Here is a 16,872-nt window from a genome sequence, read left to right as displayed (position 1 = left end):
CATCGCTCTCTATTCTTCAAAGTCATGGGGAAATGCTCTCAATTAATTGCACTTATGTACCTTTAACTTTATTTCAAAGCATTCTTTGAGTTTCCTTATGGAAAGCGATGTAGGTTATGAACTTAGTGAGAGGTATCACCCCACTTGGATAGCTTTACTCTGCTTCCCGTCTGCTGTTTGGCCTGGAGAGCCCAAGACGCCACTGTTCCACAGAAGATCAGCATCTCCTGGTCATCAACACTGCTTTTAATACCCACGCCAGCGTTGAGGTGACAGCCGAGCTGTCTCCTTGGCAGATAACTTGGGGTTAGCGTATGAACGGGCTCATGTGTCCGGGTGGGTGTCAGACAGAGATTAGCTTACACACAAGTGCTCCGCAGTCTTGCATGGAGACTAGCAGCAGTGCTGCTGTGGGTTACATTGGACAAGCGCAGCTGGAACGTTTCCAGTTGAAGGTGATGATTAAATACATGTTGGCAAACACGTGCAGTGGGAAACGGGTTAACTAAGTAGGCAATTAACAAGGGAATATGTGCACTGTGTAGCAATCGTGCATTAAACACTTTCGCTTCAACTTGCCCTGAGTATGTTCAGTCGAGTCACATGGTTCTCATTGGTCGATAGATTTGATCATTTGGCTTGGATGTCCCAGTCACAACACTTGATTGATGCTGTAGATATTAATAAGTTTACTATTCATGTCTATTAGCTATTAGCTATTACCATGCATTCAACATTTTTTTTTCTGCAAAACAAGCAAGTTTGTGTCGCTCCTAGTTGTCACTGAGACCTCACAAACCCTGAGGGCTCTCGTTATATGTTTTGAGAATGCTGATCCTGCTGATAGCTTGGAGCCAGGCATCAGTTTGCAGCCCCTCTCTTGTCTCTCAGTTTTACCCTCTCCCCTGTCTCTTTACACCCTATCACGTTTTCACTTGCCCTTCTCAACTCTGGGCTCTCTGTTCTCTTCTATATACCTCTCACCCATGCCCTGTCAGTCTTTTCTGGCTTTTTTATTTCTTATTTATTAATTTTTAATTAATCTCCATCTCTCTCTTGTTTTCCAGGTTTCATTTGGCTGCAACACGAGGACACTTAGAAGTCCTCAATCTCATCCTGGGACACAATGTTGATGTGACTGCGAGTGACGCCGCTGGTAAGTTTGTTGCACCAAAAACCTTGTGCGTGATTGCTTTGATTGCTAGCAGATTGTAGCAGTCACTCAGAGTTTGGATAGAAGACACTGACTTGTCTGCAGACGTTCCGTGAAATGTAAAAAAGCGCTATGGAAACTGGAAAAAGAGCATGATCACCTTCATAGCTCAGAACCATCTAGCATGCACACTCACAGACCCTTAAAGGCGCAATATATTTCTGCAGCTGTGAGTATACGTTGCTTGGACCTGAGCAGACCCTCATAAATTTTATCCACTGGTGACAGCAGTTCTCACTGCAGAGCGACTAAGGCAAAGAGTATGCAACCTTCAAAAGTGTGGTTACATTTAGCTAAAGGTAATGCTAAATACTTTGAATAACAAATGACATCATGCTGTTACTTTCCACAGACTGAAGAAAACAGCAATCCCATCCCTATAAAGGGCGTAACAAAGGTTTTAATACTAAAATTACAATTGCTATTATAGCAACAATGAAATTACTTCATAATCTAGTTTGACTGAAAAAAAATCTGTATGCTGTATTTACAGAAATATTGCATTGCTATTTAATATAATGAATTAATCTAACATCATTTGAAGTCCTGTAAACAGATTAAACGACACATGTACTTCTTTGTGGGTACAGTGACATGTACTGTAAACACTTGTAGTATGTGCATCAGAGGGGTAATTGCATGTTGTGGCGTGTTTCTCTAAATATGCATACATGCAAATTGTGGGTTGTAAATGAACTTTTTTTTTTGTTGTTGTTGTTTTAAATCTGCTTTTGTCTCTTTCAGGTAAAAGTGCTCTTCATCTAGCTTCGAGAAATGGACACTCTCTGTGTGTGCAGAAACTCCTGCAGGTAAAGCGCAGCTGTCATTGTTAGAAAACATATGCCAAAATGAAATTACATATTACCTTTTTATTTGGTACAGTTTCACAGTCACTGGTCAGTCAGAGGAGATTCCCTCTCAGCCCCATTAAATTCTTATTGCCAAACAGCTGTGGCTGCTGAGGCCACTCCATATCGGTCAACAGTAGTGCTTGTTGAGTCACCGTGGCCCTCTGGAGGATTTATGTGTTCACAATAAGGCGGCTGTCTCTCTGCAACATTGTGCTCTCATAGTCTTGCGTCCCTTCCCCCCCATTCCCCCCTCATATCTGGCATGGCAATGATCTAATGGAGGTTGTGGCTGTTGGCAGGGGGTTGTCAGAGCTGTTGACAAGCCTACCCTCCTGCAAACCTGTCATCCATTCTTAGTGCCGTCATCACACCAGACATAGCAGCTGGATGCCCACCACAGCTACTGTCTCCCTCCGTCAGCCCAAACCATCACGGTATAGGATATCCCACCTCCAATGCGCTACCTTCAGCTCCCATTGCTGTTCTACGCCCCCTCTTCACTATGTCATTTGAGCATGCTGCTAATTTTTGGCCCTTGTTGCTAGAGAGAGTGGAGTTTTTATAGTGGGGGACAGATCGTACTGTCAAGCTTACCCAGCAACATCAGGCCCCTGTTAGCATAGAGTCCTGCAGCCCTCATCACCACAGCCCTACAATCACTGGAGCCCAGTCAGTGGAGTGGGCTGTGTGTAGATGTCACAAGCGTTTGAGCACAGCACCACTTATCCTAATATGACCTTCCTTCTGCTGCCTTTTAGTTTCCACTGCCAGCTGCTGGAAATACATGATATTTAGGATGCTCCTGTTTTACACACCTGCAACAAGGAAACCTAATTAAACCACTGCTGGACAAGTAGACTGGCATAAGAGAACCTGAGTGTCTGTACTCCACTGAAAACACTTTGTGTCCCTACATAGTTACAGTGCATGTTAGTAATGACCAAACAGAATTGTTACGGGATCATTTCTTTGTTATTTGAATCAGTGTCATTATACTATAATACACTGAAACTGGTCTGTGCTAACGAACCTGTAATGTAAAGTGTGAGTTTATCTTTTTCATATTGACATTAAGTCATATTCTTTATTTGTTTTGATACATGCTGTGTAACCGTTTCTACATTTTCTTTTTCTAAGTTTTTCTTTGTTTTTAACAGCACAACTGTCCAGTTGGAAATGTGGACCTGCAAGGAAGAACGGCTCTACATGATGCTGGTAAGACTATTCTACGGCAAGGCAGGGAAAAGTTATTTCACACAGCAATTCATTAACATTTGTAGTTCCAAGGACTTTACAAATAGAGTGTAAATTTCAAGAAAATGAAAAAATAACAGACTAAAAAGTAATGCACCATAAAACCAAAAGAAGAACACAAAGAATAATAAAAAGTGGCGTGAAAGAAGTTACTGCTGATATATATGAGATCCGAGGGGAGTCGATTTCAGCATGGGGTACTACAAACATTAAAAGCCAGTTTGGCATTTTGAGTTTGAACTCTGAACACCACCCGCTGTCCAATCCCTGTAGACTTGAGAGGCCTATCAGACTTGTAGAGCAACATACAGTGCTGACCGCCTGTCATGAAAAGAAGGAAGCACAAATAATTTAGAAATCTCTAAAAATTAAAGAATTCAGTGAACTAAATTTTTATATCCAAATTTGAGCCAGCACACTGGACTTCTCTTTCAACGTTCAACCACTAAAACCGAGTTTTCTGTTCAGGAATGATTGCTTAATTTAAAAAGAAATAATGCACTTTACTATTTTTTTCTTATTTTTTCTAAAACCATAAATTTTAAAGTTATATAACAACGATAATTATATTTAAGAATTTGCACATAGTGATGTATTAACACTTCTAGGAACATTCAAAAAGTTATTTTGGCATTTACAAGTACTGTTAAATTATGGCAGCTGTGGTATAAACCATCCATGGGCGGTTAAGCACTGTACACTATATGGACAGATGTATTGGTCCACACCTTTCAATGTTTGAATTCAGGTAAAATTTGGCCTTTGCATACATTTGTGATAGTATGAGTAATTCTAAAGAGCTCACTGAATGGTGCTGTAATAGGATGCCACTATTGTATCTCATGAAATGTCTTCCCTCCTAGATATGCCACTATCATAGGTAAGTAGCATTATTGCAAAGTGCAAGTGTTTGGGAAACACAGCATCTCAGCCATGTCTGAGGTGCTGATGCACACTGACATTCTGCTGAGTTTCATTAACAGCAGCAGAAAAAACAAAAACAAAACTGTGTGCCAGGACCTTCTGGCATTGGCTCCCATACCTGAACAGCTCCTGTAGGTGTCCTGTGTTGGTGGCCCAGTACTTTTGTCCATATAGTGTATTTTGCATTTTGGTCTAAGAAAAAAAAAAAGACTCAGTTCAAAGCTTTAAGTAATATGCTCTCTCATCTAATGTTGAGGTGACATCACTCTGTTCTAGCTCTGATTCCACTGCAATAAAGTGCTCAGTGTATTTTAAAACTCTATTCTAGTCCACTGTAGTCCTGATTCTATTATAGTCTACTAGTACTGACAGCAGCAGTAGAAGACTATAGTAAACAACTATCCTGCTGCTACTTAATTATAGTTGTACTATGGTAAAATAGAGCTGGTACCCTGTGCAGTAGCACAATAGTAACTGCTGTAGCATCAACCCACTCTCTACTCTGTATGTGTGTGCTGGAGTAAACTCTACTCTTTTCTCTCTTTGACTGTTTTCCATAATCAAAGCCTACGCATGCTTACATATGGATGTTGATGTTTGAGACATTATAGAAAATAAAATTCAGCAGTTTGTTTAAAGGCGGTTTGCGTATACCTTTGATGGTACTATTTTCAACATCAACAGTGTCTGTGCTTGTTTTCTGTGGTAAATGAGATGAAATGATTGCAGCGCTCTGTTCTTTTTCTCCACAGTCATGGCGGGCTGTGCCTCCAGCGTCAAACTTCTCTGTGACAGCGGGGCGGCTGTGAATGCCACCGATTTTGTGAGAATTTCTTTTGCTCTTTGTTTTGCAGTATTTTTCTGAAAAAGCCCAAGCCATTTTGTGCTTGTGTTTAGTCCTTGAGTTTGCCTTGTGTGGAGGTCTTAAACTACATTTAAAGTCATTTTAACCTAGTTTACATAAATGCTCTTTTTGGATCAGATCATGAAGGAGTGTACTCACATCTGTAGAGGAATGTGAATGTTTTTTATTTTCTTTCTTCAGGATGGGAGGACACCTCTGATTCTGGCAACCCAGATGTGTCATCCCCGTATTTGTCAGCTGTTGCTGGAGCGAGGAGCTGACATTACTGTCCGGGACAAACAAAACAAGTAAGATACACTCCAATTTGCCGAGCGGGCCTGTTAGAGCAGTTTTAATTGAAGTGGAAAGCAAGATTTGGACAGATTATATAGTTCGAAAAGTTAAAACAAGTCTCATTTCTTCTGGCGTTTTTGTGACATTAACATGAAACCATTTTAGACTAAACAGGCAATAAAAGTTTTGTTTTTAAAAGGGAAGCAAACAGAATCCAACACTGAAAAAAAACAGCAGTAGTAAGAGCTCATGAAGGCACCACCAGCCTGAACCCCTGTTATAAGGCAGGATGGATCCATGCGTTCATGTTGTTTACACCAAATCCTGAACCTGCCCTCTGAATGTTACAGAATTTAAGATAATTTGATTTGACAGAAGTCACACACAATGCAGTCTTCTGCTGCTGTAGCCCATCTGCATCAGGGTTTGAGCTGTTGTGTGTTCAGAAATGCTCTTCTGCACACCTTGGCTGCAGTCAGGTTACTGGTACATCCCCATCAGTTTGAAGCACTCTGATGATTCAGCTTTGCCTTCATTATAAACCGTCTCTGACGTCTTCAGGACCGCGCTGATCCTCGGCTGTGAGTTCGGCTGTAAGGATGCAGTGGAGGTGCTGCTGAAGAGCGGCGCCGATGTGAAGACTGTGGACGGCTTGGGTCACGACGCACATCACTACGCTCGCTTCAACAAGGACCAGGAGCTCATCACGATGGTCAAAAGTTACATCGACAAAGCCAACAGAGGTCAGAGTGCAGGACAAGAAACAGCTATTTCTAAATTTGCTTTTGGAAGAAAATAAATAAATAAAACTTTACAGACTAACCTAAAGATAAAGGAAAGGTCTAAACCTTAGTGTCACACTATTTATTTATTTCTTTTGTTACTTGGATACTTAGTGGCATAAAACACATCAGTGTGACGGCTCACCAGATTATTTATGTACAAAGTGAAAGGTGATTTTTGTAAAGACTAACAAAAGTGTAGACTTTACATGACAGTACTATTATTACATATGCTATCAATAATGACAAGATGCTATTTAACTTTAAGTATCTGCTGGTTTCAAATTATAAGTATACAAAGTTATACATTTTAAACCCTGTGTTTTGCATTTTTGTTCTACATGTCTTACAACACTTTCACAGCTGCTTCCTTTTGCCTTCCTTGGTTGCGTTCTCTCTGAACGTGTTTTTGTCTTATCCTGATAACAAACAGCGGAGGAATGAAATGTCACCTTTCGCTCTTCTGGTTGTGTTGCAGATAAAGAAGCCGCAAAGATAGAACAGTGGAAGCGACAGGTAACGCTGAAACATGCTTAAATCACATCATCTTTAAGTCTCTTTAATATAATAATAAAGAGCATTTGTTATTCTCCACATTTCACTCATTGTGGAGTATGTCGTGGTGACATGTAGCCTAATGGAAATGGTGCTGAGGCTCTATATTTGTTAAAGATAACGGTGGTCAGAGTTGCTTACATTTCCATCACTGTAACCTCACCCTCTCCTGCTGCTCCCTCCACATCTCTCAACATCTTTTTTGGTGTTGTTCAGCACAGCATTTATACATTTCAGGCTACATAGATCTGCTCAGTTGTGCAACGCTGCCATCTAGTGCCTATAAGTAAGAATTGTTCTGTGATTTCATGACTGGTAATGTTAAAATAAGATCCTGTCTTATCCTCAGCATTCAGTGGAGAGAACAGAGGCAGCTGAGATTAACAGAAAGGACCAGATCATACATGTAAGTGCTGTGTAACGTCACCGTACTCATTACACACAAACATGCAAAGCATCCTACAGAGCTTACACAGAAATACAACTCATAATCAAAATGAATCATTCTTTTCTTTTCTCTTTTTGATTCAGCATTTTAATTATTTGTTTAAAGTTTTGTCTTTTTTTTGCTGTTTGTTATTCAGGATCTGGAAAGGCAGAATGAGACTCTGCAGGAAGGCCTCAGGAAGTACTACCAGGAGCAGAAAGCTCTCTTAGATAAAGTCAACATGCTCCAGCAACAGCTCACCCAGGTAAATCCAGGCTAATGTATTCCCACAGTGACAGAGCTCCTGTGCACAATGGTACAGTAAAGCCTTCCAGGTGTCTGGCTCACTTTGTTCACTGCACCTGCCGGATGGTTCTGCAGGTCCTTCTTAGGACTGAAATGATGAATTAAAGTAAAATGTAATAACAAAAGCTAAGCTGAGTCACACTGCTTTGGCTTAACGTCTCCTTTTCCTCTAACATAAGAAGTGTAATTTATGAAATGTGTGATAATTTTCTAACCCTAGGTGTTGAGGAGGCAGAGCTGGCTTATAATTATATTAAAAAAAGGAGACTTTCTTAAGTGAGCATGATAGCTGCCTGCTATTAGCTGCCAGAACAATTTACAATACGCAGAAGGGCAAGGAAATTCAATTAAATGAAATCATCTGTCATTTATTAATCTCTCATGTGAGTTGACTTGTGATCCTTTTTCATCTGCAGGAAAAAATGGCCGCAGAAGACTCTCAAAAAGAGGTATGATAGAAAAATAACCGTCTACCTGTGGTTCATTCACAATGTTCGCTTTTATCCTTCATTATAAACTGCATGCAGACGTAACTTGAACAACAAGGAAACACTTTGTATGACAGTGCTGGTGGTTAATGATTGTGGCTTGCTCTTTGTGAAATTGTGTCCTGTGCACAGTGAACTCTTTTCTTCCAAGAGCTCTTCCCTTTTTTAGGTTATCAGCATTTAATAAATAAGGAATAAATAACAGTCACTTCAAAGTAAAATGAAATTGTTAAACTAGTCTATAAATAAGCGTGACTTCTAACTGTGCAAATGGTGAGATACTTTGCCTTCTTTCTGCTCCTCTTTAAGAAGCTGCTCGCCTTTTAAAGCCATGGATGTCGAGGTGTTTTGTGGATTTATTTTACCGTGCGCAGATCAGTGTTTGCCTGCAGCTTAGTATCTTGGGCGCAGGAGCAGTTTTGTCTCGTAAAGATGTGCCAACCCGCAGACCAGATTTCTTCTCTTCGGGATTTCAGGCCTCACCTCCCTTCCTTTGACTTCTGCTGCCTTTAGAAGCATTTGTTTTTCACTCGGCCTGCAGCACATCCAAACGTCTTCGCTAAGCCCCTTTAATATCTGATGCTGTTAAAACTTTTTGAATTAGAAACATCAGTGGTGATAACACAAACTGTAGCACACATAGGGAGTAGATGCATTTAGACATATGGTTAGTAGGTACATTATCTGATACCTGTGTTTTTCATGTTACGAACTGTTTCACAGTAAATTGTTTGATTGGTTTGGCCTTTTCTGAGCATTTCATTTAAAGTGTTGAAGTGTGAGTTCTTACCGTCACTGCTTTTAACATTCTTCTTCTTCTTCTTCTATTAGAAGGAACACTTGAAGATGTTACTCAGCACCAAAGAAAAAGATGAAGGCGCTCGAGGGCAGGAGACTGTCAAGGTCCAGCTCCGGAGTACTTTGGTTAGTGAATTCATGCATGTGTGTGGTCTCTGCTTTGAGGGAATCCTTATGAAAGTAAAATGTTTTCGGATTCAAGTTTAACTGGCACGTGCAGCCTTCTGATTACAGCAGTGTTATTTTATTTGTATTTTTATGTAGTCTGTCTAATCAGTCAGTTTGTAATCGATTTGTCCATCTGTGTTTTCACAGGGGGAATACTCTGGTCAGTCGGTTATCAAAGGTTAGCTTCCTGCTTATTTTGGACCATAAAGAACATTTTAAGACCATAATTTCAAACTTTAGCAGCAGAGTTTGTGTTTGCTTTAGTTTTACGTTTGTGTGCTGTTGTGTTGCAGGTAAAGAAAATGTTTTTGTCAAAGGTCACAGCCTGGATTCTGATCAGGTATTTCCCCCCTGTGAACAGTTTTATATGTGCTGCATGTGTCTGGTGTCTATGCATGTCTTTCTTTCATAGTTTACATCTAAAAGGTTTGAATGTACAGTGGTGGGTGGGGCAAAGCTGTGAATGACTTTATTGTGCAATATAAACATACAATACTAATTCAGCATCTTTTTCCTATCTCTCTCTAAAGATGCTCAGAAATCCTCCCCTCTCACGTTCACTATCCCGACCACTGGAGAAAGTTCTTCCTGGTGAGCTGGATGCGCTCCGAAATGAACTTGAGGCAGTCAAGAAAAGACAGCAGGCAGCTGAGGAGGAGACGACACGGCTTCAGTCTGCACTGAGCCGTAAAACCAGAGAGTGCCAGGAGCTACTTCAGAGCCGAGACACCATCCAGAAACAGGCTGACCAGCAGGTTCAAGAGCTCGAGGACGCCTTGGGAGACGTCCAGAAACGGATGCTGGACTCTGAGTGCAAGGTCAAACAGCTGCAAGCCCACGTAGTTGCTGTCAAAGAACATTTAGGAGGCCAAGCGACAGAAGAACTGCGCACTCAGCTCCAGGACGTCAAGGCCAAGTATGAAGGTGCTTCGGCCGAAGTGGGCCGCGTTCGCAACCGCCTCAAACAGAGTGAGAAGGCCTTGGAGGAGTACAAGAGCAGTGAGAGCCAACTAGCAGCTGAGACAGAGAGGCTGAACCATGATGTCCAAAATCTGACTGCAGAGCAAGACGTACTGAGAGCAACACTTTTAGAAATGGAAACCCAGCTGAAAGAGGCCCAGACTAAACATGGCAACACCGTACCGGCCGAGAAGTTCGACAACATGAAAAACCTGCTCACCAATGCAGTTGACGAGAAGGAACGGCAGCTCGCCGAGCTGAGGGAAGACTACGATCGGGTGCTGGAGGAGGTGGCGGAGCTCCATCGAAAGCTAGACAGCCCCTCCTCACAGGGAGGCCCGAGGCCGTTGTCTGCTGAGGAGCAGCAGGTCTGGGCAGCACTGGAAGATGAGAACACTACCCTGAAAAAGACATTGGTGGAGGTGACTGCAAAAAGCCAGGCTCTGATTCATGAGGTTGAGAAGAGTGAGGATGAAAAAGACATGCTACAAGAGCAGCTGGATGAGCTTAACAGCAGGATTGAGGTGGACTTTATACCGATACAGAACCACGAGGAAGTTCGGAGGAACATGGTAACGGCTCTGGAGGATCTCGAGGACAAACTGGTGGAAGCCGGCGAACGTTGTGGAAGAGCAGAGGCACAAGTCCAACAGCTTCAGACCGAGAGGGCCGCGTTGCAGAAGAATATCAGCAGCCTCGGCAGCACGAGTGAGAAACAACAAAGTGAGATGGACACTATGAGGTGTCAGAACGCCGACCTGATAAAGAAAGTTGAGCTTTTGCAGAAGAGATGTGAAGACAGAGATAAAGAGTGTGTGCAGCTGACCACACAGAGTCAGACTCTCAAAGAGAGCTTGGAGGGACAGTATGTTCCCAGACAGCAGCACGAGCAAGTGAAAATGGAGTTATGTTCCACCTTAGAGAGCGTTAAAGATGAGATGTTAAAGTTGGAGACAAGGGGGAAAGAAAGTGGGGAAGAGTTGAAGAATGTGAAAGAAGGAAATGAAAAGTTAAAAGAAAAGTTAGAAAAAGTTCTGCTGGAGATGAAAAACGACTACATCAGTGTAAAAGACCACAGAGCTATCACAGACAAGCTGAATGCTGCCGTGGTCGAGTCAGAGAATAGAGCGAATGAGGCGTCTGCAATGCATGCGTTGGCTCAGGATGAAACAGTTAAGCTTACTCACGAACTGGAGGCTCAGAAGAAAGAGCTTGATACCATACAGGAGGCTATTCAGTCTAAGTTTGTGCCTCTGACAACAGCTGAGGAGAAGGAAACCTCTTACAGCACCCAGGTTAAAGAGTTGACAGCAAAACTGTTGGAAATGGAAGAGAAGTATGACAAAGAAAAGACTGCCAGAGAGGGCAACAGACAGGAGGAAAAGAAACTGAAAGTTGAGGTGGAATCTGTTCAGAGGAGACTAGACGTCGCTCTGGTTTCCAGTGAAAAGCACAAAGAAAATGAGGAGGAGTTCAAGGCTAAATGTGAAGAACTGACCCAGACGTTGGTCAACTTAGAGCAGCAGCTCGACGAGGTAACACTTCAGAAAGCTGAACTTCAAGAGCAAAATGCCCTGTGCAATGCTCAAATTCAAAACCTACAGGAGCGTCTGAAGTCAGAGCTGACACGCATATCGACATACGACACCGAGCTCAAAGCCCTCAATGATGCCTTGCAGCAGACGCAGGCTGATTGCAAGAAAGCAAGAGAGGCGCAGCAGGCGGAGGCCCAGAAGGCGTGCGCCTTTCAGAAAGAAGTGCAGGAACTCCACCGGGAGCAGGAGTCTCTGCTGCAGCAGCATGCCGAGGATAAGGAAGCCCTGGAGGCTGAAGTGGCTAAGCTACACCTGGCTCTCCGCGAAGAGGAGGAAAACAACGCCCAGAGGGCGGAAGATGTATCTGCCCTGCAGTCAGAGCTCCTTCAGGCTACTCAGGCTCTCGAAGAGATCCGCTGTAAGGAAGACCAAATGAACGAGCTGAAGAAGGAGAAACAGCAGCTGGAGGAGGAGGTCGCCAGCCTGAATAACAAGCTGCTGAGCTTGGTAGAAGAGCGTGAAAAGGTCCATCAGGAGGCAACAAAAGCAAGAAAGGGCGAGAGCAGGGCGAGGACAGAGATGGAGGCAGTCCAGGAGAAGGGGCGCGCCATCGAAAGGGAGATCAGAGAGCTGAAAGAGAGATACGACGAGTCCCTCACCACCATCCGTGACCTGCAGAAGAGGATTCAAACATCAGCTGAGCAGACCGAAGCCAAAGACAAGAAGGTACAAAACAATTCACACTATAGTCTTAATTGTTCCCAGTTTCATTTGAGATACTTTGATAAATTTTTACGTGTTTCACATAAACTCTAAATGCCACTGTAACAATGAAAAGCATGATAATGACCACTGAGACGTGCTTGTCATTTATTTTGATGAATAGAGGAAAAAGATTTTTCTGACATTTTTCCATTTCTACTGTGGAAATCCTTGATCGACGTTAAACGATCTTTAACGTCGATATTTGTCCTGCTCTTTGTCTGTGTGACAGATCACAGAGTTGCTTACAGACGTTGAGCGATTAAAGCAGGCGCTGAATGGTCTGTCCCAGCTGGCATACACAAGCAACACACCCAATAAGAGGCAGACGCAGCACATCGACCCACTCCAAGCTCAGATCAAGAGCCTACAGCAGCAGCTGGCTGTAAGTGCACACACATCACATGCTAAAACGTGTTCTAGACAAACTATATAAATATAGACTGCCAAAAGTATTCGCTCACCCATTCAAATAATTGAATTCAGGTGTTTCAATCACTTACACAGCCACATGTGTATAAAATCAAGCACCTGTGCATGCAGACTGCTTCTACACACCTTTGTGAAAGAATGGGTCGCTCTCAGGAGCTCAGTGAGTTCCAGCATGGTACCGTGATAGGATACCACCGTGCAATAAGTCCACTCATGAAATTTCCTTGCTACTAAATATTCCACAGTCACTTTTAGTGGTATTATAACAAAGCATACAAAGCTATTTTGCACAATTTCATGCTCCCAACTTTGTGGGAACAGTTTGGGATGGTCCCTTCCTGTTCCAACATGATTGCACACCAGTGCACAAAGCAACATCCATAAAGACATGGATAAGTTTGGTGTTGAAGAACTTGACTGGCTGACTTGAACCCGACAGAACACCTTTGGGGTGAAATGGAGCGCAGACTGTGAGCCGTGTCTGACCTCACGAATGTGCTTCTGGAAGAATGGTCAAAAATTTGCATAAACACTCCTGAACCTTCCCCAGAGGAGTTGAAGCTGTAATAGCAGCAAAGGGCGGGCCAACATCATATTAAACCCTATGGACTAAGAATGGGGCATCACTCTAGTTCATACATGTTTGAGGGCAGATAAGTGAATATCTGGCAATATAGTGTATTTAGTTATTATTATTACATATTTATTTTGGATAGCTGAATTGATAACGTAATGAAAAGCTGAAAACAAGAAGACGTGAACAACTTTAGAGCAAGTTGCTGCTCTTCTAACATCATAACATACAGTAGCTGGAATACAGTCAACATCAATTACACTGCCTAGCTGTTAAAGACGTGAAACAAAGCACAGTGTCACTCACGTCTTCCTCCTTTCTTTCTGCTTCACAAGGATGCTGAGAGGCAACACAGAGAGGTGGTTTCAATTTATCGAACACATCTGCTCAGCGCAGCCCAGGTAAGTCTTACTCATTAATCTGTGGAGATTACTGCGCAGTGAGATTTGTCTGGTTTGTCTACGAAAGAAAGTTTGCAGCAGGGTTACTACAGAATATCAGATGATGATAGTCTAATGTTAATATCTGATGTTATATATGTACCGAAGCCCTTCTTCTGTTTCTCCCACAGGGCCACATGGACGAGGACGTCCAGGCCGCCTTGCTGCAGATCATCCGCATGAGACAGGAGTTTGTGTGTTAAAGCTTCAAAACCCTGCTGCTACCTGCTGACTCAGATTCACTGTTTTCATATCCCCTGCTGTAAAGTGTTCCTGCTGTGGCCCCTGTGGGCGCCCAGTGTGTGTCTGCTGACAAATCTCTGCTGACAGGCTGTTAGAAAACACATTTTGCTGCATCTAAAGTCTAAGAAGTCTCCAGGCTGTAGATACAGACAAACACCAGCAGCGTTTTCTTTTAGATACACAGAAAACAAAAACTCAGCAGTTAAAACCAAATGTAATCAACTACCTGTATGCAGAAACACTTTGCAGTTGCTGGTACACAGTATGTAAAAACAACAAACTGTTTCATACATTATTTTTTGCATCTTTTCTAATGATGGTGAAGATCTGTGGATTTTATGCAACTTTTACACATTATATTCAGTGATGTGAAGGTTATTTGAAAATGTGCATCCCTTTCTTGGATTACTCCTGAAACACTCAGCTAACTGTAAACTGGACAAACAGACCACTTTTCACATTCCCGCCTGACTGTCAGCGCTCGTGCAGAATGCTTCCATGTTTAACACCGACGTTTGCTGGAGTTTTAATGGGAGGGGTTCACAGTTTCCAGCTCAGAAGCCCAGAGTTACTGGCTGCTGTAATCATTGTTTTCTTTGATACATTTTCACCTGCTGATTTACACACACACTCAAATGAAGCAAAAAGAGAATAGCAACAGTAGCAATATCAGAAAGGTACTTTAGGTGTACGTTAATTACAAGTCGCCTATCTGTACCCGGCCATTGTACAGAGTGGCAAATCGTGCATGTGTGTTATCAGCCTGTCCTAAAGCTAAATGACTATTTCTTGCAGTGTGCTAGCTCCTGTGGGCAAACCTATTTGTTTTACATAGAGGGAGTCTGAAAACTCTTTCATGGTTTGCTTCAGCTTGCAGGCGACAACGCAGATGTTGAGATGAGCCATCAGCTTTTTTTCTTGTTCTTGCTAAGATCTGAATAGTTTAAGAAGTGATAATACTTTTAGTACTTGGTGTTAAGTTTAACAAATGCAATATGAGATCCAGTTGAATGATTAGTATTTACTTTGGGGCAAAGGCTCCTTTTGCCTGCCTGTTTCCTTGCAGAGCTGCTGGGAGTGCATGGTGACATGGTGAAGTTACAGTAAATTTAACCGTGGGGAATGAAGCCTTAATATTTGCATTTGTTTTTGACTCAAAAAAATGATTACAGCTCCCAGTAAATCAGTCAGTGTACAGACGGGCTGAAAATCAGATGAAACTACGTGAACCTGTCCTTTAACTTTCACTCGCTTTCTTTTAAGTCAGACTCATTTTGTGGCACACCTTTCTTTTCTTTTTTTCTCTCTTCTCTTCTGGAGGTCCAAACTAATCGGATGCCAAAGACCTGAAGTGGATCCAAATCTAAAGCCTTCTTGCCGCGCTTGTAGACAGTTGTATGAGGTATATTTGGGTGAGTGCTCGGTTATCTCACAGTCCGGTTACACGAATCTGTGCACTGGTCACGCAGGATTCGAATCACAGGGGTGTGAAGCGGCGATTTCTTGCTGTGTCCTACAGTTTGCAGTGGCACGTCGTCTTTTTCTTTAAACCAGAGTGTCCTCTAGTGGTGAAACTTGGCAGGCCAAGTTGGTAGAAAATGTAATAATCACTGCAGACCAGGGGTAGGCAGTTGCTGCTTTTGGAAGCTGTTACAGCTGCATGCGTTTACTGAACACTAGTGGCATTTATTAGAAATCTGAGAAACGCTAAAAATGTGCATAAGAAACTAAAGTGATAAAGCTTCATCTGCTAATATCTGCTGCTGTGCTTTTTAAACCAAACCTCTTTTTAAAAAACCGCTAAAACTCTACTTTATAGAGCAGCTGATTCATGCAGCTATCCCAGAGCAGCAGACGCGTACCCCTGAGCCGGCTCGTTGTGGCTCCTGATGGTGTAGTGTGGTGGTGTTGTGATTGTTGAGCGAGTCTCTTGTGCCTTTACACTGATATATTTTTCATAGCTTTGTACTTTAATTACTTTACTACAGTGTGACATTATTCAGCAGGTCTGGAAGTAGAACGGCACAAAACACGTTGAGGTTTTACTGTAGGATACTAATTTGATAAGAACAACCCCTGAACTATTACTCATCTGAAACACTCCTCTTTACCCTTCCAGCTAATACGCTTTGTTTTTATATTTAGGACACACACAAAAAAAGCTGTTTATACCCATCAAACCTTTCCTCTGTTTTGTTCTGCAGATTTTTTTTTAATGGTTAACACAAACTTTTTGGATGTTTCTTTTCTTTTCCCTCTACCGTTTAAAGGCTAAAGTATGAATCCGTTTGAATCTTTAAATGTTACTGTTTAACCAGTTTGTTTAACTGGGCGGAGGCTCTTGGCAAGAATAGTTGTATTTGTGAATCAGTCATACAAAATCAATAAAAGTGCCTAACATAGAAAACTATATTGTGTTGTGTGTGTGTGTGTGTGTGTGTGTGTGTGTGTCTTTTGTCATCACAAGGAGCTTCTGCAACATTAGCAGTGCTGGTACTGTAGCACAGCTGAAATACCTCAGTGGCTACAGGATGAGGATGTGGTGAAGACGTTCGTGTTCTTCACCAGATCTTTTTATGATTTCCTGACTTTCTGTCTGGCACCATCAGCAAGTCAGATTTTGAACTCGTGCCACGTGTTAATCTCATCACCTGTGTGTGTTGTCATCTAGTATTACAAGCCCATGAGTTGTTTTTCAGTAATATGGTTTATGAACAGCTGTACTTTGGAAAGAAAAAGCTGGGTTTTTCTCACATGGAACGAACTTTAAAAAAAAGAGTTGGTCATACATGTGCTTATGAGGATCAGTATATGTCCAAAACAGGGAAAGCACTATATTACTCGCTGTGTTAGCTGGGGGTTTACTTTTCAGACATTTATGAGTTACTGCTTATTTCTTACTGGCTGCAAGCAAAACAAAAACACCTGTTAATTGTTGGACTGTGTGAGTCAAAAGTTCTTGAGCCTGTTTTTGAATGTACGCACAATAAGTAACAAAGATTTCTTTATCTTTTTTATTATG

General features: G+C 42.2%; 1 protein-coding gene across 3 annotated transcripts in view; it reads left to right on the top strand.

Moving 5' to 3' along the window:
* Nucleotides 1-16,260, top strand: part of uacab (uveal autoantigen with coiled-coil domains and ankyrin repeats b) — a 39,037-nt gene extending 22,777 nt beyond the window's left edge. For all 3 annotated transcript variants that reach the window (XM_085156217.1, XM_085156226.1, XM_085156235.1), the window contains exons 3-19: nucleotides 1,068-1,156; nucleotides 1,958-2,022; nucleotides 3,222-3,279; nucleotides 4,995-5,065; nucleotides 5,288-5,394; nucleotides 5,942-6,123; nucleotides 6,641-6,678; nucleotides 7,067-7,123; nucleotides 7,302-7,409; nucleotides 7,867-7,899; nucleotides 8,770-8,862; nucleotides 9,052-9,082; nucleotides 9,198-9,244; nucleotides 9,435-12,125; nucleotides 12,394-12,546; nucleotides 13,503-13,568; nucleotides 13,739-16,260. In XM_085156217.1, coding sequence (XP_085012343.1) covers nucleotides 1,068-1,156; nucleotides 1,958-2,022; nucleotides 3,222-3,279; nucleotides 4,995-5,065; nucleotides 5,288-5,394; nucleotides 5,942-6,123; nucleotides 6,641-6,678; nucleotides 7,067-7,123; nucleotides 7,302-7,409; nucleotides 7,867-7,899; nucleotides 8,770-8,862; nucleotides 9,052-9,082; nucleotides 9,198-9,244; nucleotides 9,435-12,125; nucleotides 12,394-12,546; nucleotides 13,503-13,568; nucleotides 13,739-13,810 — 3,961 coding nt within the window. In that variant the 3' untranslated portion in view covers nucleotides 13,811-16,260. The remainder of the gene's footprint in view (nucleotides 1-1,067; nucleotides 1,157-1,957; nucleotides 2,023-3,221; nucleotides 3,280-4,994; nucleotides 5,066-5,287; nucleotides 5,395-5,941; nucleotides 6,124-6,640; nucleotides 6,679-7,066; nucleotides 7,124-7,301; nucleotides 7,410-7,866; nucleotides 7,900-8,769; nucleotides 8,863-9,051; nucleotides 9,083-9,197; nucleotides 9,245-9,434; nucleotides 12,126-12,393; nucleotides 12,547-13,502; nucleotides 13,569-13,738) is intronic.
* Nucleotides 16,261-16,872: the final 612 nt, after the last annotated feature.

The sequence above is a fragment of the Neolamprologus multifasciatus genome, chromosome 1 (genome assembly GCF_963576455.1).
Source record: "Neolamprologus multifasciatus chromosome 1, fNeoMul1.2, whole genome shotgun sequence".
Taxonomy (NCBI): domain Eukaryota; kingdom Metazoa; phylum Chordata; class Actinopteri; order Cichliformes; family Cichlidae; genus Neolamprologus; species Neolamprologus multifasciatus.
The sequence above is the reverse complement of the archived record's forward strand: the minus strand, read 5'-3'. Positions and strand labels throughout refer to the sequence as shown.